The 21,475-nt window shown below is 44.1% G+C and overlaps 1 protein-coding gene across 2 annotated transcripts in view; it reads left to right on the forward strand.

Annotated features, from left to right (window-relative positions):
* GFOD1 (Gfo/Idh/MocA-like oxidoreductase domain containing 1) overlaps nucleotides 1-21,475 on the forward strand; it is a 68,571-nt gene that overhangs the window by 15,370 nt on the left and 31,726 nt on the right. Inside the window, exon 1 of one of the 2 annotated variants that reach the window (XM_084281589.1) lies at nucleotides 16,410-16,529. The exons of the other annotated variant lie outside the window; for it this stretch is intronic. Coding sequence (XP_084137715.1) covers nucleotides 16,514-16,529 — 16 coding nt within the window. The 5' untranslated portion in view covers nucleotides 16,410-16,513. Of the gene's footprint in view, nucleotides 1-16,409; nucleotides 16,530-21,475 lie in introns of those variants that run through there. 2 annotated transcript variants of the gene reach the window in all.

The raw sequence follows: 21,475 nt of genomic DNA on the forward strand, positions 1-21,475 counted from the left end.
TGAATCCTGGCCTTGAAATGGAGAGCTAAGGGATCTGTCACTGTGGCTCACTTGGCTTGACCCAGGGAGCAGCTTAGCCTTTTCCTAACGTGGCTATTTGTAGTTTGCATGACTCTGTATAGCTGAACTATGTTCTTCTTCTCCTGGTTTCTTTTTATCCAAGTCTTTCTCATGGGATTTTTTTTTTTTTTTTTTTTGGATTAGACGAGATTTACAAGCAGAAACTGACATTACATTTCAAGGTTTGCTTCTGCTATTACATTGGCCTACTTACACCATATCCTCTGGGGTCAAACCTCTGGGCTGAGAGCCACAATTTACAAAGATTCTTTTGCAGGGTGTAGGAGTATTTTGTCATTTCACCCCCTATGAGTTCACCCTCTCCCTCTTGTGCTGCCTGTTCCTTATTTCAGACTCCACCCCTACACCATGGAAGAAATGGCTGTTTTAGCCCTGATTTTGATACTTCTGCTCAGCCATCAGCTTAGGAAGCATTGATGATACTCCATGCAGCTTAATCTCCTACTGACTCATTTTTGAGTTGCTGGTACATCTCTGTATGCCATTAAGCCATCTTTGAACCTCGCTGTGTCACAGCAGTATACACTAGGGGTAAATCCACTGAAGTCAGTCAAGTAACACCAGCATGAAACTGGAATGACCGGAGAATCATGTCTCCTTTCTTGTAGCTTATGCATAGCAGAGAGGAGTGAAAGCCTCAACAGAGCATGGACAATTCAGAAATTTGATTTGCCTACCAAAGAGACTGGCCAAGTGTGCTGAGAATGATTTCAGAGACCACAAGCTGATCTGAACTAGGTCCCTGGAGCTGCACAGAGTGGGCATTATGCATAAACTCGCTGAGCACTGAACGGGGACATGCAGAAATGTGCTCGCTTCACCTGGTTGCCTGGCCCTCTGGGGAGGGTCTGTGCTTTGTAGGGTGGAGTGAAGAGCAGGGGAGGCTGCTGATGTAATTAGATTACACCCTGTTTGTCTGTGACTTTAGGAGCAATTAGAGGAAGCCCATCTGAATTCACTTAAGGCTTGTTAATGCTGTGCTTAGCATACAATGGTCAGTGGGGACCAAAAGTTTGAAGCGCAGAGGAAAAAGCTGCCCTGGATGCAAGCATACCTGAATGCTAACTGTGTGCTCAAACATCTCATTCTTGGACCTCCTCTACCTCACTTGTGGGAAAGAAAAATAACAGCAGCTTTTATTAGAAGCTGTTGATTGTGGCCTCCTTCAGTGCATTTCTGAATCATAACCTTGCAGAAAGCATACCTCACCCAGCAGGAATTTAGCAAATCCAATAACAGGCTTATGATGCTTGTCCTGAGATCTTGCAGCCCGGCTGACCATCGCCTGGCCAGTGGGCAGAGGGCTGCTCTTGCTCATACCAAGAGCTGTGGTATTGCTGTGGAAAGCTTGGGGAAGGACTTGGCACGGCGTGTAGTTTCTTTGTGAAGCATCTTGTCATAGAGGAGTTTGTAGATATAGAAACATGGACTTAGAGCAGTGGAGGTGGCCAAATCAACCTCTCCCCCCACCCAAAATAAAACAAACCTCCAAAACTCAGTCAGTGGCCATTGCAATTTTCCTCATGCTGTGTTTGTCACTCCTGCAGACTCATTTCTGACCGCTTCCTTGGTAGTTGTCCTGCTCCCTGATTTTAATCCAGTAACAGTGCTAAAATGACGATTTCTGTCTTTGCAATCCTCCACTGCTTTGCCATCTAAGCATTGAGGTTACAGCAGTTGTACTGTTGATGTGCCATGAGCAAAATCTGCTAAAAACACCACGATGAGACTGAGAGCAGATTTATAGTGATCTGAATTATTCTCCCAAGTTTTATTTAGTGGTGTGTGTGTGTCGCAGTGGGTATTTTAGCTGCAATGGATGTGTAGTAATATTCTTAGTCCCATGACCGCCCTTTCTTGTGATGTTGCAGTTCATTTAAAAAAAATAATTAAAAAAAAAGGAATGTGCAAACAGAGAGCTGGCATAATTGTGGCATACTCGAAAAACTAGTCATGTTACATCTTGGAATAAGCTGCTATGGATTTGTCATGAAAACAATTGTTCAGGTTTGGTTTTATGTCTCCAATAGACAAACTTATTGTTTCATACATTCATAGGCATTTGAAAAGTGTTGAGGTCACCTGGGCAGTGTCCTGCACACAGCAGAGTTTTCCCTATGGCGTGTTTTTGTGATGCACCAAATTTTAAACGTTTTCCTCGGTGGGGATTCTGTCACCTTCCAGAGAAGGCTGTAGTTCGGGTGGGTGTGCACTGGAAGTGGCAGCTTTGTAGTCAGGCCATATTCTTAATTCAGTTGCTTTATTTCCACGTAACTTCAACTTGTAACACCTTATTGAGTCCGCTTCAGTCCTTTATTTCTCGTTCTTTGGGTTCATATCTACCTCTATTAGAGACTTCTGCATTAGTGTGTCATACCTGTCTTTCAGTGTGTTTGCTGAAATTACATTGGTTTTTACTAATGACTCACATCTTTTGAATGTGTGCAAATAACATTGAAACGAGTTGGAGGACTAGACCATGATGGTGGAGAAGCCTGGGGGGTGGAGAAGGCACAGTCGTGTCAGGCAGGAGATAGTAGCTCTGATTTTTCATCTCTTCAGTGAGAATTTGGTCTGTTTTTTTCCAAGTCTGGCAGCAGCTCTTGCCATTCAAGTGGGTGATGTTCTAGCAGTATTTGAGAGGTGATGGAAAAGGATGGTGGTTGGATGCAGCTGCTTAAAGACTGTCGTGCACTTTACAGGAACCGTTCACTGTTCTGTATCCTGAACTGAAGCTGAAATTTTACAGCACTGAGGCAGAACAGCCTTGAAAGGGGATTCTGGCCTTTCAGAAAGCTTTCTTAAATACTGCACACTAAGAGGATCTGTAAGCTTTACACTAAGAAACTCATCTATTTTGCTATGTGCGGAAGCCCAGGGGTGGACATGGTATTTTAAATATACAGATCTTTTTGGTGAACACTTTGAGAGCACTAGTGTAGATGGGATTCTGCTAAACACTAGCATGGCAGTATTGGGTGCTGGGGACACATCAGTGTGTTCCCTGAGTCGTATTAACACATTATAGAGTATATGGACCCATGGCAATTTTTTATATATGGATAATTTTTTTCACAGAGCTGGCAATTTCATTCCTCCAGAGTGATCACTGAGGACTGACTGAACATGGAAATCAAACTCCCTGTGCTTTCAGATGTTTGGCTCTTTCTGGACTGATGTGAGTGCTGTGGAAGACCTCGTGGCTGGGCTCTGTGCAGGAGCAGCAGATTGGCCCCTGGGGATGCCACTCTCATGCTTCCACCAGCATTAAATTCACAGAACAATAAACTGCACTTGTTGTGTTAGGAGACCCAAATGTAATACATGAAGAATGTGTGGTGCACTAAACCTGTCTGGTTCATACAGAAACTCATGTATAATTCACAGTCTTTGTAAATATGTCAGCTTAATGCCTCTCTGGTACATATCAGCAAAGCTCTGTTTCCCCTGGGTTGGTCAGACCTGACAGCTTCTGAAACTGGACTCTGAACTGTGAGACAAATGGTGATGATCTCTGAACATTAGTGAATAATAATTAGTTTTGATTGCAGGAAAAAAATACACAATGAAAGCCTTTTCATTTTATTTTTTTGCTGCCTACATGTCATTATTTAAAACCTTCATCCTTGGTATAATGGAGAAACCCTTTTACATTTTTAGTAGAGCGCAGTTACATCTGGGTGTGTACCAGGCTTTGGTTATCCTTCCCTGCAGCACGCTACGTGGTGTTTCTTGGATTTGGTGGTTTGAAGTTAGCCATCTTATAGTTCTTTCAGACGTTTATTTGTAGTTTAATTAATATGTATGACATTTTCCTTTGGACTGCAGTTTACATGCAGCCTTCCGAATAAGCGTCACTTTCTAATATGTGGCTGTGCACGAGGCACAGATACCTTCCGTCCCACAAGGCTCTCGGGAACTGGAGCAATGCACACCTACTTGTTAACTCAACTGCCCAAATTCTGTGGATAAATTAAGCTGTGCTTGGTGTGAAACCTGTGAGAGTACATGATCTGGTGCGGCTGTTGCTTGCTAGCCCTTCATTAAATGAGAGCGTGGGTCTTTTAAGTAGCCCTTGGAAAGCAGCTGTTTCATTCAGTTACTGCTACTCAGTGGAGAGAAAAAGAATTAATTCCCAAAGGTACCAGAGGCATTATGAAAATAATCTTAAGTAACAGCACATTTTACTCTGGCTCAGTCAGAGTCACTGAAAACTTTGAGAGCTCTTGGGCAGTAAATTACTAAAACCTGGGGGATGCTGATGTGGCCTGGGATGGAGCCAAAGTCCATAGAAGTCAACGGGAGTTGTCCAGTGCATGCAGCCTGCTTGGACTGGGTCCTGGGATGTGCTTTTCAGAAGCAGTCAGCAGTGCTCGGCCTTGTTGGCCCTAGCTCCGGTGGGAGCAGGGAAGCCAGCACTGAGTTTTCCTGGGCTACTGGATTTAATGTCCTCTTTGAGTGATTTAAAAGCACTGCAAAACTGCGTTTTCAAGTCAGATGTAGCGTGTGTTCTACCAGGAGCTGGTTTGGCAAGTGACTTAAACTCAGCCAAAAAACTTTTTTCTGTGTTGCCAATGTGAATTGTGTTCCTCTGTGGAGGTGTGCCACAGCAGTGGAGGCAAAAGGTGAGTCTGCATTGCTGAGCACAGCCTTTTGGCTGGAGCTAGGAGATTTGGTGGAGAATCTTAATGCCTGTCTATAAGAAGGGAACTAGAGCAAGAGACTTCAACATCCACAAGCTCTCCTGGGGCACATCTCTCCTCAAATTTTACTCTCTTTCCTGACATCTGGCTTCTTGTGCTGTCCTCAGGCTGCTGTTCAAGACAATTTAACAGCCAACAAGAGTGGTATGGGAGCTTCCATACCCTGCTGGAGGGTTGTGCCGTGGTTCTTCATCCTCTTGAATTCCGATAATTCTTCTCCTTGGGAAACAAAACACAACATATCTGCAATAAAAACAAGAGCAAGTCTTCCTGCAAATGCAAGAGCACAAAGGCTGGATGTTCTTTCCCACTGAGGCTATCTGAGCCAGGCAGCCTTTCCCCTCTCTTCAAAGCCCTTGATTTAAGGAAGGAGAGTGATTACGCAATCAGCAAGGATAATGGCTCTTTACTTTTGGAAACAATGGGCTTGATGAACGACAAAAAATGACCTAATTTTCAGAAGTGTGTTTGCCTTGGAGCAAACTAGCTCGGTTTGGGGTGGAAGTAAATGCATTCATCTTCATGAGATGGTAAAAAGTGACATCCTGTTCTGAGATAAATCATGGGGTTTTGTCTTGAGGACTGACATGGCCCTGAACATGGAAATATGACAAGCAGGAAAACAATTTTAACGTATTTAAAGTAATGAAAACAGCGTTGAAAATATGTATTAAAACTTATAATGATTACAAATTGTCAGGCTTACCAAGACAACTTGCTAGGTTTTCCTGTAATCAACTCACAAGTGCTAAAAGTATGGCTTTGCTCTGTCTGCAGTAGGATTTTGTTGTGTATTCATCACTATGTGGAAAACAGCTCCTCCTGTTTAGACATGTCCACTTAGATCGTAATAAAATTAATATCTCAGTTAAAATGTGTTGGGGCCTGTGTAGGCAAGGATAATAGAGAGGGTGTTATTGTGCTGCTTAGCATATTGTTAAAACACGGGGAATACCGCTGGGCTTGCTGCGTGAGCTGGATTGAGTTTATAAACTGGAGGTGGTGGTGGTGGGATGGTAGGACTGCTTCCATTCCTACCTCAATTCCAAGCCACCCATGTCCTGGGCTGCATCAAAAGCAGCATGGCCAGCAGGACGAGGGGGGTGATTGTCCCCCTCCGCTCTGCTCTCATGAGACCCCACCTCTGGAGCCCTGCATTCAGCTCTGGTGTCCCCAGCACAAGAAAGGCATGGACTTGTTGGAGCAGGTCCAGAGGAGGGCCATGAGGATGATCAGAGGGCTGGAGCACCTCTCCTATGAGGGCAGGCTGAAGGAGTTGGGGTTGTTCAGCCTGGAGAAGAGAATGCCCTGGGGAAACATCACAGTGGCCTTCCAGTACCTAAAGGGGGTTACAGGAAAGCTGGGGAGGGACTGTCAGGGAGTGCAGTGATGGGACAAGGGAGAATGGCTTTAAACTAAAAGAGGGTATGTTTAGATTAGATGTTAGGGGGAAATTTTTTACTGATGGTGGTGAGGCACTGGCACAGGCTGCCCAGAGAAGCTGTGGATGCTTTATCCCTGGAGGTGCTCAAGGCCAGGCTGGATGTGGCTTTGGGCAGCCTGGTCTGGTGGGAGGTGTCCCTGCCCATGGCAGGGGGTTGGAACTGTGTGGTCTTTAAGGTCCCTTGCAACTCAAATCATTCGGTCATTCTGTGATTCTAGTCATCTAATGTGAAAGAGTACGATTTGCTGAAGTTCATTAGCATGTGGGAGAGCTGCGTGCATGGCAATGTCCATGTATTTACTACAAATGAGTTGATTGTTCGGTAGTGTACAATTAGTGGTCCAAGGTGATCTAAGGTCTATGGAAAGATGACCGATGGATGCAGTTGGGAAAAACGAGCTTTCATGCACACGAGCCTTTCTTCAAGTATCACTTTTTTTTTTTTCTTTTTAAAATTATTTTAGTTTATGAGCATTATGGGAGCCTTAGTGGGTGAGACAAACATAGAGAAACTTCAGCAGACTTTGTTCTTTACTTTTATTTCAGATTCTGGAAATGAACCATGCTAAAGCTCTTTCCACTTCACTGGTACATGCTGGAAGACTGTTACTGAGAGCTTATGTAGTTTTGAGCAGACGCTGCAGTAAAATTCCCTTCTGATGCTTTATGCCATTCAGGCTCGTGCCAGTGCTGCTAAGTCACCTAAAAGCCTGGATTAAAAATATCTTGCACAGTCAGAGATGATTAATCTATGCTAGGTTTATATGTCTGGAAAAGCAAAAAGTTTTCTTGGGTGGTTGATTAGACCTTTGACATTTTACAGCAGATAGGACCACACTTGGCTGTGATTACATCCTCTCAACACACAGAAGATGAGGAAGATTTTCTGCATACTTCATCCAGCAGAAATGTCTTGTGCATCTCAGGCGTTCAGGACCGTTGCTACAGAGGGTCCAGGCTCCCCAGTAACAGAAACAAAAGCAGGGTTAGAATGATTGTTTTCTACCCCGACAGTCCAAAGCTATCCCCAAATACTAAGATGTATAGTTGGTACCATATATGTGAGATTATCACAGAATCACAGAATTTCTAGGTTGGAAGAGACCTCAAGATCATCGAGTCCAACCTCTGACCTAACACTAAGAAATCCTCCACTAAACCCTATCACTAAGCTCTACATCTAAACGTCTTTTACAGACCTCTAGGGATGGTGATTCCACCACTTCCCTGGGCAGCCCGTTCCAATGCCTCACAACCCTTTTGGTAAAGAAGTTCTTCCTAACATCCAACCTAAAAATTCCCCTGGCACAACTTAAGCCCATTCCCCCTCGTCCTGTCACCAGGCACGTGGGAGAACAGACCAACCCCCACCTCGCTACAGCCTCCTTTAAGGTACCTGTAGGGAGCAATAAGGTCGCCCCTGAGCCTCCTCTTCTCCAGGCTGAACAAGCCCAGCTCCCTCAGCCGCTCCTCGTAGGACTTGTTCTCCAGACCCCTCACCAGCTTCGTCGCCCTTCTCTGGACTCACTCGAGCACCTCGATGTCCTTCTTGTAGCGAGGTGCCCAAAACTGAACACAGTAGTTGAGGTGTGGCCTCACCAGAGCTGAGTACAGGGGGACGATCACCTCCCTAGCCCTGCTGGTCACACTGTTCCTGATACAAGCCAGGATGCCGTTGGCCTTCTTGGCCACCTGAGCACACTGCTGGCTCATATTCAGCCGACTATCCACCATCACTCCCAGGTCCTTCTCTGCCTGGCAGCTCTCCAACCATTCCTCTCCCAGCCTGTAGCTCTGAAACATGGCTTCTTATACAAGCCAGGATGCTGTTGGCATTTCTTGGCCACCTGAGCACACTGCTGGCTCATATTCAGCTGACTATCAACCAATACTCCCAGGTCCTTCTCTGCCAGGCAGCTTTCTAACCACTCATCTCCCAGCCTGTAGCTCTGCTTGGGGTTATTGCACCCCAGGCGCAGGACCCGGCACTTGGCCTTGTTGAACTTCATACAGTTGACCTCAGCCCATCGGTGCAGCCTATCCAGATCCTCCTGCAGAGCCTTCCTACCCTCGAGCAGATCAACACACGCACCTAACTTGGTGTCATCTGAGAACTTACTGAGGGTGCACTCAATGCCCTCATCCAGATCATCGATGAAGATATTAAAGAGGACCGGCCCCATCACCGAGCCCTGGGGAACACCACTAGTGACTGGCCTCCAACTGGACTTGGCTCCATTCACCACGACTCTTTGGGCCCGGCTATCCAGCCAGTTTCTAACCCAACAAAGCGTACGCCAGTTCAAGCCATGAACATCCAGTTTCTTGAGGAGAATGCTGTGGGAAATGGTGTCAAAAGCCTTGCTGGTTGACCACATCCACAGCCTTTCTCATCCACCAAGCGTGTCACTTTGTCGCAGAAGGAGATCAGGTTCGTCAAGCAGGATCTGCCTTTCATAAACCCATCCTGACTGGACCTGATCACCTGGTTGCCCTGTAAGTGCTGCGTGATGACACTCAAGATAATCTGCTCCATGAGCTTCCCTGGCACTGAGGTCAAACTGACAGGCCTGTAGTTCCCTGGGTCTGCCCTCCAGCCCTTCTTGTAGATGGGCATCATGTTTGCTAGCCGCCAGTCAACTGGGACCTCCCCCGATAGCCAGGACTGTTGATAAATGATGGAAAGAGTCTTGGCCAGCTCCTCTGCCAGTTCTCTCAGTACCCTTGGGTGGATCCCATCCGGCCCCATCGACTTGCGCACATCCAAGTGCTGTAGCAGGTTGCCAACCAGTTCTTCGCGGATAGTGAGGGCCACATCCTGCTCCCCATCCCCTTCCACCAGCTCAGGGTACTGGGTATCCAGAGAATAACTGGTATTGCCACTAAAGACTGAGGCAAAGAAGGCATTAAGCACCTCCACCTTTTCCTCATCTTTTGTTACTAGGTTTCCCCCTGCATCCAGTAAAGGCTGGAGATTCTCCTTAGTCGTTCGTTTTGTGTTGATGTATTTGTAAAAACATTTTTTGTTGTCTTTTAATGGCAGTCGCCAGATTGAGCTCCAGATGAGCTTTGGCCTTTCTAATTTTGTCCCTGCACTGCCTTGCAACATCCTTACAGTCCTCCTCAATGGCCCGCCAGTTTTTCCAAAGATTGTAAACCCTCTTTTTTCTCCTAAGCTCAAGCCACAATTCTCTATTCAGCCAGGCCGGTCTTCTTCCATGCCAGCTCGTCTTTGGGCACGTGGGTACAGACTGCTCCTGAGCCATTAAGATTTCCTTCTTGAAGAGCGCCCAGCCTTCCTGGACTCCTCTGCCCTTCAGAACCACCTCCTGAGGGACTCTACCAACCAGTGTCCTGAGCAGCTCAAAGCTGGCCCTCTGGAAGTCCAAAACAGAGGTTTTACTGGTCCCCTTCCTGGCTTCTCCAAGATTGGAGAACTCTACCATTTCATGGTCACTCTGCCCAAGACAGCTTCCAACCACCATATCTCCCACCAGTCCTTCCCCGTTTGTGAAGAGAAGGTCTAGCGGGGCACCTCCCCGGGTAGGCTCACTAACCAGCTGTGTCAGGAAGCTATCTTTCACGCTCTCCATAAACCTCCTAGACTGCTTTCTCTGGGCTGTGTTGTGTTTCCAGGTTATATCTGGGAAGTTGAAGTCCCCCACAAGAACAAGCGCTGACGATTTTGCAACTTCTGTCAGCTGCCTGTAGAACTCCTCATCAGTCTCCTCATCCTGGTTTGGCGGTCTATAACAGATCCCCACCAGGATGCTTGCCTTGTTGGCCTCCCCACCGATCCTAACCCAAAGGGACTCAACCTTGTCATTCCCAGCCTCGAGTTCCACTACATCGAAAGATTCTTTAATATAGAGAGCCACACAACCACCCCTTCCATGCTGCCTGTCCCTTCCAAAGAGCTTATAGCCAGACATCGCAGCATTCCAGTTGTGAGAGTGGTCCCACCCCGTTTCTGTGATGGCAACCAAGTCGTAGCCTGCCTGCCGCATGATGGCTTCCAGCTCCTCCTGTTTACTACCCATGCTGCATGCATTTGTGTAGATGCACTTCAGCTGGGCCATTGCCTTATCCCCCAGCCTTGCCATTGTTACCCCTGGCACAGCTCTAACAAGCCTTGTTTCAGCCCCATCCCCCTTCTCACCTAGTTCAAAGCCCTCTTGATGAGCCCTGCCACCTCCTGGCCCAGGATCCATTTTCCCCTTAGAGATAGGGACCTGTCTGTGGCCGTCAAGCCGGGTGCCGAGTAAAGCGCCCCATGGTCAAAAAACGCAAGATTTCTGTGCTGGTACCAGCCTCTGAGCCACGTGAGCCACGAGCCTCATGAGTCTATGGGCTACAGTTTGGCTTCACTTTTCCTTGTTAAGCTGCTATGAAACCTGAAATAGTCTCACTAGCAGAAACATTAATATCAGTGCAGTTATATGGTTATAAAGATGGATTTACACCAGTGTGGTTTACTCCAGTAAGAAAAGTGAAATAAGCTGAACTAAAATAAAGCATGTTAACAATATAACTTTTCATAGCAGACAGACTGGGGAATCTGTGAGTGTTTAGCAAAGGATTTAAGAATGAATCTGGAGTTTAGACTATGCTAGTTTCCTGTTTCTCAGGGTGGCTACTAGTAAGCTAACTGAATTAAATTATGATACACATTCTAAAATATTTATTTTATTTTAAAATTGCAAGTTTACACCCAAATAACCACAATGAGCAAATATAGTGGTGTATTTTGTCTGCTCACTTCTACCTCTCAGCTCTTTTGGTAACACAGACCTCTTATATCCAGAACAAGCCAAGATTCATGTGGCTGTCCATTAGGTCTTCACTGTTACTGTGCATTACCACACATTGTTGTGCCACACGTTGTCGTACTGTAGGCCATACCTGGCACATGAGCAGGACTCCACCTTGCTGGGCACTGTCAGCACAGAGCAGAAGTCTGATTCTGTCTGCAGAGCTTTTCCTCTTAAGAGAAATCAGGATATAACAGGTGGTTATAGATGATGCATGGGATAGGACAGAGAAGACAACAGCATTACGCATTTTGCATGACAGGTGTCAGGTCTGATAAAGGTGGTACTGAGAAGTTTACACACAAAAAATAAAATGAAGGAGGAAGGCAGTAGCAGTAGGAAAGCATGAAAATGCTTGTTGGAAGGTCTGAGAGTTGAGTGATAGTGGAAGGCTTCCCAGGCTGATTGGAAGCTGGAATCGATATCTCTGTAGTGAGTGAGAAATGATAGATAGGGTGAGGATAAGTGACGGAAGCATTGAAACCAAAGATAAGAGGCTTATGTTTGATGCAAAAGTATGTGAAGAGAACTGGTGCAGACAGCAGTGAGGTGATAGTGACAGGCTTGGAAAGTGATCTCTACTGAAGCATTCTGGATAGGGGAGAACATGTTTCTCTTTATCAGGACTTGAGAAAACAACATCAGAGTACCTGAAATGTCAGGTGCTAGCAGCCTGAGGAAGGAGGAACTGCAGAGACGCTGTGTAAAAAGTACTTGCAGGATGCCCCATCTACCTTGTCTGTTAAAATAGACCAGAAAAAAAAAAAAAAAAAAGTGCATGTCTAAGGGGACAGCTGGCGATACAGGGCTGAGTTGAGTTGTTGCCAGGATGTAAAGCAAGAAGAGGTGAAATCTGATGGAAAGTAAAACATTTTCTTCTACTGTGTTGTGCTTGAGCCAGAGGGTGGAAGTTCTGGGTGATCTGTCCCAAAGACAGACCAACAATTCTCTGAGCACTGAAAGCGAGAAGTCTGGAAATAGCTGTTCATCTGTGTATCATCAGTTCAGATACAACTGAAATCATTTGCTGGTAAGATCATCTGGAGATGAACTGCAGAGGTACAGGTACTGCTCAGGGTACAGTAGATAACAGGACCACAGAATATTGGAGAGAGTGTTAAGGAGTGTATGAGTAAAGCAAGAGAAATCAGGTCTGGACAATCATAAAAATTAAGGCTTTCATATGTCTCAGGAGAAAACCTGAACAATTGCATTAATGCTGTTGTAGTATTGTCAAGTCACATTAGTGCTGCTGGATGATGTGTGTTTAATGATGTTACAGTGTTTCTGTAATACAGAATATAAGTAATCAGCAGTTATATTAGCACTCTTTGGCAAACAATTGAATTAACTGTGTGACAGGAAAGAGACAAGGAAGGTATATGGCAATTAATCACTCACTGCCAGCACTGCTGCTCAGTTATCAGAGTGCAGTGGTTTTTTCTTCTGTTAAGGATGTCAGTAGTAACAAAAGTGGGTTTGATATTGTAATTTTCTTTTTTTCTATCTTTCTAGACTATATTTTTGGGGTGTGGGATTGCTTAGCAAGCGAGCTGTGGCTAAGGGGGATCTTCTGGTTGTGATTATATTGCAAGCATTTTGTAACTGTCTGAAATTTTTGATTGCCAGAACTTAAAAGAAAAGGGGGCTGGGAACAAGGGAAACTATTTGCTGAAGACTGAAACACATGCAGCTTTTTCTTAATGTAAAACCCTAAACACTTACCAATTGCATGCAGTTGTTGAGAAAATGCAATATTGATGTAAAAGCCATACTTCACAGTGAAGAAGCAAATAAGCAGATGTTTCAGAAACCAATCTTCAGTCAGCCTACACCCAGTTAAAATACAAAATTTGCTCTGTTACTCCTCTCAGTCTGTCCTAAGGAGCTTACTCAGGTGCTGGCTGGCTGTGATCTTGCCTGCAGGTGGCGCTTACATCTTCATAGATATATAAAAGATAAAAGAGCATGGGTGGCCCAGCAAAGAGCTTGGAGGCTAGCATGGGAGCTGTTGTGAAAGCAGAAATGTACATGTAAGGCTGTTCTGGGCGGTAGCAGGGGACCCTTTACATCCATGGTGTCTCTGGAGAGAACCCAGGGCTGCATGGCTCCCTTGGTTGTTTGTGATCACTGAGGACTGCTCACTGATACAGCAACATGAGGATTTTCAGGTAGCTGGTCCTTATTTCCCATTTGTCCTGAAGTTTAAACAATATTTTGGAGGTGTTGGTGGAAACTTATCCCAGCTCTTTTTCCCTTTTTAGAAAAAAATTTACCTCTTCCTGGCATGACCGAGGCAAAAAGAAAACTCTTTTGAGGAAGGTAATTGCTATGATCCCCTCGTTACTGAGCCTCTCTTTTTTTCCCCCTTCATTTTTCCTATTTTGTACTTAGGCATCCTGCTTGTATCTGTAATCACTGGGAGTTTCTGCCCTTAAGAACTGAGCAGTGTAGCATCATTCAGTCACCTTGTGATTTCGATAAATATTAAACTTTGGAAGAGGTGAATAAACTCTTAGCCAAGTGCAAACTACTAGTATGGCTTGATTCACTATTCCATGTGGCTGCTTTGTGCAAAGCGGATGTGAAATGGCTTTCAATTTGACAGCGTGTCACTTCGTGCTCTGACTTACCCACACGCTGGTGGAGAGACCAGTCCTGTGTACAGTGTAATCCAGTTGTTACAGATACGGATGAGTTCCGGGAGCAAGGCTGGCCTAGAAATAGAAGATCATGTTAGAGAAAGATCCACATAGCGTATTAAAGTCATTGCAGATCACTGGTACTCATAGATGTGAAATTCTGATTCTTGTTTTTCTTCCCAACTTGTTTTTCTCTGTTCTTCCTCAGTCTGCTATATCAGTCTAGTCATGGCCATGGAGCTTCTGTCTGCTTGCTCTCAGAGTACAGAGTTGTGCTCTGGTTGTTTCGTTTCTTTAAAAGTAAAAAGAAGGGGAAGTAATTGAAGATCATTCCCTTAACTGGAACCATGTTCTTGTCTTAGCGAAAAGGTCAGCGGTCCTTTTGGGAAACATTCAGGCCAGATTTTCAAGATTTACTCCTGGGAACTTGTTCTGCAGCTGGATCTCCTTCTGCCTTTATAAGCCTTAGAGGGAGTACTTCTAAGAAGTGATGATCATAGAAATGCCTGACTTATCAAGAAGCAGGAGGAATTGTCTTTGTGAAAGCAGCTGTTGGTCTGTTTAAAACAAATCACAACAAGCAACAGTTCGTGAAATCAGATTTCACTCTGCACTAACTGTCCTCGTGTATTTATTATATGGTGGTTGTTAGGTGTTTCCCATATAGTTCTGTCACTGGTCTACCATTAATTACGCAGAGTTTAAATCCATTGACCAAGTCACTGATGGGAGGATTCATTGTGGCAGGGAATTTGTCAAAGGTGTTTTTTCCCCTTACATGTCTGTATATAGGCTTTGCATCTTTTTATTTTATTTTATTTTATTTTATTTTATTTTATTTTATTTTATTTTATTTTATTTTATTTTATTTTATTTTATTTTATTTTATTTTATTTTATTTTATTTTATTTTATTTTATTTTATTTTATTTTATTTTTTTCTGTAGAGGGTGTTTGACTCATGAGTCAGGAGACTTAAAGTCATAGGAAGAAAAGCTCAACCAAATAAATCAGGTTCAAATGCTATTTTTTACCCAGGAAGCAAATGTTCTTAGATGGGTGAGTCTTCCTCAGCATCTGTTGCTCAACCTTGCTTCACAGAGCAGTGGCAGCTTGCTGTTAGTCAAACTTTTGTGAAACTTTGTCAGTGGCCGCAGCAGAATACAGCAGTGGGTGCTACCATGCTGTGTCCGGAGATTCTGTGAGTCACGTTAGATTCAGGAAACAACAGTATAAATAGAGCTCTCCAAATAGTAGCTTTACATCATCATCATGTGTTTCCAGTTGGGGGATAAATACTTCCTCATTCCCATGTGATATCACTTTTCCAGACCCTCTCTAAAACTAAATATAGTCATGGAAAGTGTCACTGCACATACAAACTAAAGAAGTTGAGTCATTTAAGACCTTGGAGAATTGGCAGGAATATGCTGTATCATCACTGACAGTCACAGGGGATGACTTAATGAGTAAAAGGGAGGTACGGTTTGTGGTTAAAGCGTGGGTTTGTAGGTCACTAGCTCTGTTATGTAGGGACTGGCCTTGCAGAGATGACTCTGTCCATTTGTCTGTCTGTTGATACTTAGACTGATGAATTGCAACCTGCTGCCAGGATATCTGGGTATGTTTTACATGGAGTCCCCAGGCAGCTCCGTGGCATTTCTGGTAGCTTCCACTTTTACAAACCAAGCTCCACTGGCAATGGAGTTCCTTTCTAAAGGAACACTTTTGCTCATTTAATCGCTCAAAAAACCTGAAACAACAGCGCTGCAGGATCCTGTGGTGGGCTCTTAAATTCAGAGTCATCCAATATCAGTGTCTGTTCCTAGAAGTGTTGATTTTGATGTTGCAATTTCCTGTTCATTATGAAGAGGCATCAGGCTAAAGCAAGCAAAAAATAATAAATAAAATAAAATATGATCAGGTGCTTGAGCCCTGTAAGAGGTCAGTAGCATTCATTAGATCAAAAAAAAAAAAAAACAAAACAGAGGGGCCATCTCAATGAGCGATTGTCCTAACACCTCATCATGATAGCTGCTCATTTCCCTGCCTTAATAATCCTGTCATTACTAACCATTGCGGCATCTTGCTAGCTGTTCTTACAGTGCGGTGCAGTCTCAGAAAGCAACTAATAACTACTGTCTGTGGATAGCATTTTGAAATGATGGGATGGTTCCTTCCAATCTTTGGATGTGAAAATACAGGAAAAAAAAATCTGTTTAGGCCTGTCATTTGCCAGATAGCCAGGGGACCTGGGAGTCCAGAGAGCGCAGAGCTATGCAGGGCTGGCAGCATCACCACAACCTGGGAAGATCTTGGGCTTTCTCAAGCTGGGCTTTATGAAGCTGGGCTTTCTGAAGTTCCCTTATCCACGTCTCTATGCCAGGGAGATGTATTCTTCCAATTATGTGGTTAATTATTCTGGATACACAGAAACGGAAGGCCACTTCTGGAATTTTGCACTATAGCTTGCAGATGTAAGGACACATCTTTGTGGGAAAAACAGGTGTCAAGTGGCATTTCAGTCTTTAACGCAAGAACTAAATACATCCTGCTGTTACAGTTCACACTTCTGTGGATTGCATTCGGTGTGAATCCTTCTCATAATTCATTTGAATCTGACAAACACATATTTTGTAAAGCGCATTGGGATTTATGAGGGCGTTTCTGATCTTTCATTATTATTTTTTTTTCCACGGACAGTGGGAGCTCATTCACCAATTTCTGAACTGCTGGCTTTGCAGAGCTGAGAGGTGCTACTTGTCAAAAGGCACAAAGGAGTGCTGCCCATGCTCGCTGAGTCAAGGGAGGGAGTGCTACACTTGCTGTCATTATGGGGAAGTTCACGGGTAGGTAAATGGTAATTTTCCAAACCAGAATTTGGCACAGTAGAACTAACTTATTCTTTCTCTTGAACAAAAAGACTGTAGAGCTTTTACCAAGCATAGTGATTTGCGCTCTCGGAGATCCAGCAGGAAACAAATTGGGAAAAAGAAAACACAGCAGTGGCTTTGCCCGCAGTTCCCGCTTTTTGCTCGCAGAAGCTTACCATTATTTGTGTGTTATCTAGGTGCTGAAACGAAAACGTCTTCCCCTTCAGCTTTTGGGTTGCCCTGTCTCTTGTGATAACCGGTCTGTGCATGGCATGAAAAGGCCTACTGTGCACGGGGAATCAGCTCAGCCCTTCAGATGTGGAGAGGCTGGGAAACGGACAACAAAGGCTTCTTGTGAATTGCCAAGAAATGCTTTGCTATAGTAACTAAACAGAGAAATTAATGTTAGTGCAAAAGCAGCTCTGATGTGTTCAGCTCGCAGAGCCCTGCTCTATGTCACAGCAAAGATGTTTTTATGCCGCGTCTTTTCTGGTGCCCTGCCCCGTGGGCTGTGTTGCACAGGAGGTGGGTGGCTGGGTGAGACCCCAGCTTTAATGCTGATGGCTGCTGCCCCAGGCAGCATCCAGAACAGTTTTGGAGGGGTTTGGCATTTGGTTCTTCTCTCTTGGTAAGCTAAGTTGGGCAGTGCTTGCAGCTTCCACATGGCATTCCTCCTTGGTACATACTTTCTCTGTATCCAAGGCATCACTTGTAGAAGGAGACAGTGCCTGGCAGGAGCTCAGGGAACAGGAATACTTTGGGACTTTCATAGCTGGCCCTGTTTCTTGTGATGTTTGTTTGCTCTTTGGAAGCTTTCATGTAATACAGGGACTAGCAGGATGTAGAACCATATGATTTAGTCAGCCCTGGATTATGGTAGCTTTTGTAAAGCATTTTAGCCTTGAGCAGCATTCATCCTCTTACCTTCCCTGGTTTGCCATTGTAGGCTGTATTCAGAAGGTCAGTGACCTAAACGAATTCATTATTTATTTTCCTGTAGCATCTGTAGTCTCCTTTCAAGGCCAAAGGACTGTATTCCAAGTCCGTAATTTTATATGTTCCTTATGACCTTGAGCACAAAGACAAGCCAGGAGGAAGTGGTAGGTTAAACAAAATCAATTAAATCTTAGTGCAAAAACATATTCTGATGCTGGAAGAAAGAAATAGCATGAAGCCATCCAGCTCTTCTAGTGGCATAGCTTTCAACATTAGAGCATTTTCAGGGCAGCACATTTGTAAGAGCCTGCGAAGCAAGGCAGAAGCAAATTATCTATCACCTCATATCCATTTGAACAATACATGTTCAATCATCAGGAGGTTTCTTCTGTCTGTTCTTCCAGCTAGAGCAGCCTCAGTGCGAGCCCTGCATACTTGCAGCAGGAGACTTGTGTAAGCAAACCACAGAACAAAACAACTAAAGAGCCCCTTCCTCCATGCAGCTTTTGGGAAAATCTTTTGTTTAAACAAAGGGAACCAAGCCAATAGTGTCTGGAAGAACGTAGGCTTCCTGCTGAGATGTAAATCACTTTTGATTCTGTCTGGAAGATATATTCTGGGAACAGAAATGAGTGTCTTGAGGAGCTGTGAGGTGGGAGGAGTGGGTGGCAACAAGCGTTGCATGGCGTGAGAGGATGGCAGCTCTTTTTACACACTGGCATTGCTGTGATGGGAAGGAGGAGGATCTCGTCCTGGTACTGAAGGGGCACTGTCCCCTGGGAATTGAGTCAACTTGGAGAAAACAGGTTAAAAGGCTTGCCTGTGGGTGTTATTTTTGGATTATTGACTATTATATTTGCGCTGTGTTCTGCACATGGGAACCCAATGCAAACTTCCATAAAGTGGAAGAAGAAAGCAGGTCCTACCTTAGCGTATGTTATTTACCACATTTTTCTATTTTTAAGATGTCTTTCTTGCCAGTGTTGCTGTCTGAAAACCCTGCAGAAACTTCTGGGAGGTGGGCCGATAATGCATATGGTGGCCTTAAATGTGGAAACAGCAAATGGGAAGAACAAAAAAAAAAAAAAGGAGAATTTTTGTCCATCTATACTGTTTTCCATCTATAGCACAGAATATGTGAACTATTGATGATGATGACAGCAGAGGGTCACCAATTTCACAGATAATTTAAATAACCTTCTCTGTACCCAAAAGCAATGAGGTGTTTATTTGTTTATCCTTCTTAATGTAACACATGTACAAGCCAGTAAAGTAAAAAACAAACAAACAAAAACACACACACACACATACACAAAATAAAAAACCACAAGTACAAGCCAGTAAACCGTGGAGGTTTAAGATGGTCCAAAGTGGGATGAATCAGAGTTTTCAGTTATGTGGGTCACAGTCCTTTCACGGATGATGCAGAAGTCAGTCTTTTTTGTTGTCTCAGGGTCTGTCAGGATTTAACAGTAAAGTTCTTCAGCTTAAACAAATTGGCTTCACACGTATGTTCATATGACCAAATTACACATGGAGCCAAAGTTTGAAGATCCATTTAATATGTAGACAGCAAACAAGAGGTATGACTCTAAGATGATTTTTCCTAAAACTTAAGCTGAAGTTTTCTTGAGTTGGTCTTTTGCAATAAGACTCCCACTGACCTATTCTTTGCCCCTAGCGTTATGCCAAGAGATTACATGCTGAAGAAGGATAGCTAAAATAAGAATGAGGAGAGCCACACAAAAATCATTCTTCCTGTCGCTGATGCCAGTCATCTGTATGGAAGGCCACTAAGCATAAAACAACTCCTTTGTAGGACGGACGGTGTCAGGCTTGTACAAAGGCTTTGCGTGCCAGGTAATTATTACAATAGAAAAGCAGTGATGGAGTCAGCAAGCGAGCTATTCCCCCATGTCATTGGACATCTGTTGGAGTTCCTTCCTAGTGTCCTCCTGCTCTTATTGTTCAGAGCATGTGAGCTCCAGGCCTGGCAGGCATGTTTGTAATTACTGTTCCCAATGTCATCCTGATGCTGCTTGCTGTGCCACAGAGGACACGTGTTCCTGCAAAGCTCGGCTGTTGTGTGGACCGCTCGAGGATAGGAATGAACTTTATTCAGACTGCTCTGGTATAAGCCTGTCTCCCTGCAGAATGATAAAAAGAAAAAAAAAAAAAAAGAAAACAAACAAACAAACAAAAAAAAAAAACACAAAAAAAAAAACTTTATAGCCTTGCTTTTCAGTAGGTTTCATGAATATTGGCTGCTGCCTTTATGGATGCCCATTGACAGAGACTTCTTGAACAGCCACAACTGCAAGTGAGTTACGGTTGCTGTGACAATCAATCCCAAACTAGCAGCCCCCTAGCAATCAAGCATAATCAGGTTAAGAAACACCCAAGTGTGTCACGCCTGGGTTCACATCTGGACCTGGATATGTTGTTCGGTGACAGTGCAGGGGCCTGGCTGCTGCCTGCAGTCTTCTCCCTAGTAGTCTCCTGCAGACACAGTTCTTGTGTTTGGTGTGGTATCAGGAACACGCCTGCCTGTGCTGGTTGTTCATGGACCCATTGTCCCTGGGTTTGTTTGATCCCTTTTTGAACCTTCTGATGCTGTCTGCCTGGGGCAGATGTTGCAGGTCATTGCTGTGGCAACAGATTCCAGAAGTTCACTACCCTCTCAGTAGAAATGTGCCTCCTTTTATTAATTTTTTAAACAATTTTAAGTGGTTTGGTTTCTTGCTAGCTTAGGTGAATGTGTCCTGCATCTAACATTATTAAATGCAGCGAAAAGCAGTCCTATGGGTACTATTTCCACTGCATTCATAATTTTTTAAACCTTGATCATATCCCCTGTCAGACTTCTCCTTTTTAAGCAAAAGACTCCCAGACTTTTCAGTCTCTTTATAAAGCATCTCCTCTGTCCCCTTAATTAGCATAGTTGCCCATCCATGTAACTTTTGTGCTTCATCCTTCTTTAAATGCAGAAAGCAGAAATACTCAGGAGGCCCTTGGTCTTCATAGAGATGGAGCTTGAAGGTGGAACCAAGACCCTACAGAATTCACTGCACAGAAGAACCACCAAAGCTACCAGTTTGAATGCTCACTGGATGTTGGCATGCAAATATATGTCAATGTAAAAACACGAAAATAATAGCAGTTTGTAGTGTGTTTTCTATTTCATCCTGTAAATATGAGTGGCATGTTAGAGAAGAAACAAAGATAGGGTGGGTCAAAATAAGACAGTACTACCTCACAGTTTCTGGACACAATGGTTTAACACATGGTCCTAGCCCTGCAAACATTTCCAGCTGTGTTGTTGCCAAGATCAATTTGCAGGGACTATTCTTGGCAGTAAGCAGCATTGTTGCCTCTGAACCCGCAATGCTTCTTTGTGTACATACACGTGCATATTGGACGTGAGGGTTTTTTGGGTAGCCTTGTGTTCTGCCAATGTAAATGTCAATGCCTTAAAAAGGAAGAGTAAAGACCAGCTTACCTCTGCGGAAGAACTGCAGGAATTTTGTTGTACAAAATTCATAGCTAGACTAAGAGAATGGTTTATGTAGGTTACGATCAGAAATAAACCCGAAGGTCCTTAGGCTTGGCCACATGGATTTTTAAATCTAGTGATCGGTTTTGTAATGAGCGTTTTTGTCAACCTTCTATGTGCCATTGCTCCCTGCAGATGGAGGGTTAACTTTGCACAGTAAGCAGTGTCGTGGCTGTCTTTGGCATTTCCCTCTGGAACAGTGAAGAAACCCATTTTCTTACTGGGTGATCATCTTGATGTGAATTTCAACCTCTGTGTCCTCTGAATGTTGTTTGCACACTTTGAACCAGGATAGTAGTACGATGATTTTGGTAGGTGTTTTCTTGAAAGCATTAGAGGCCTTAGCTCTTGGCAGAGATCAGCTGTCGAGTTCTACCCTCTTGACCTATGCTCCAAGAGTCTCCATGTTTTTTATTGGAAGTTATAAATAATT

The sequence above is a fragment of the Netta rufina genome, assembly GCF_964035555.1.
Source record: "Netta rufina genome assembly, chromosome: 2".
Lineage (NCBI taxonomy): Eukaryota > Metazoa > Chordata > Aves > Anseriformes > Anatidae > Netta > Netta rufina.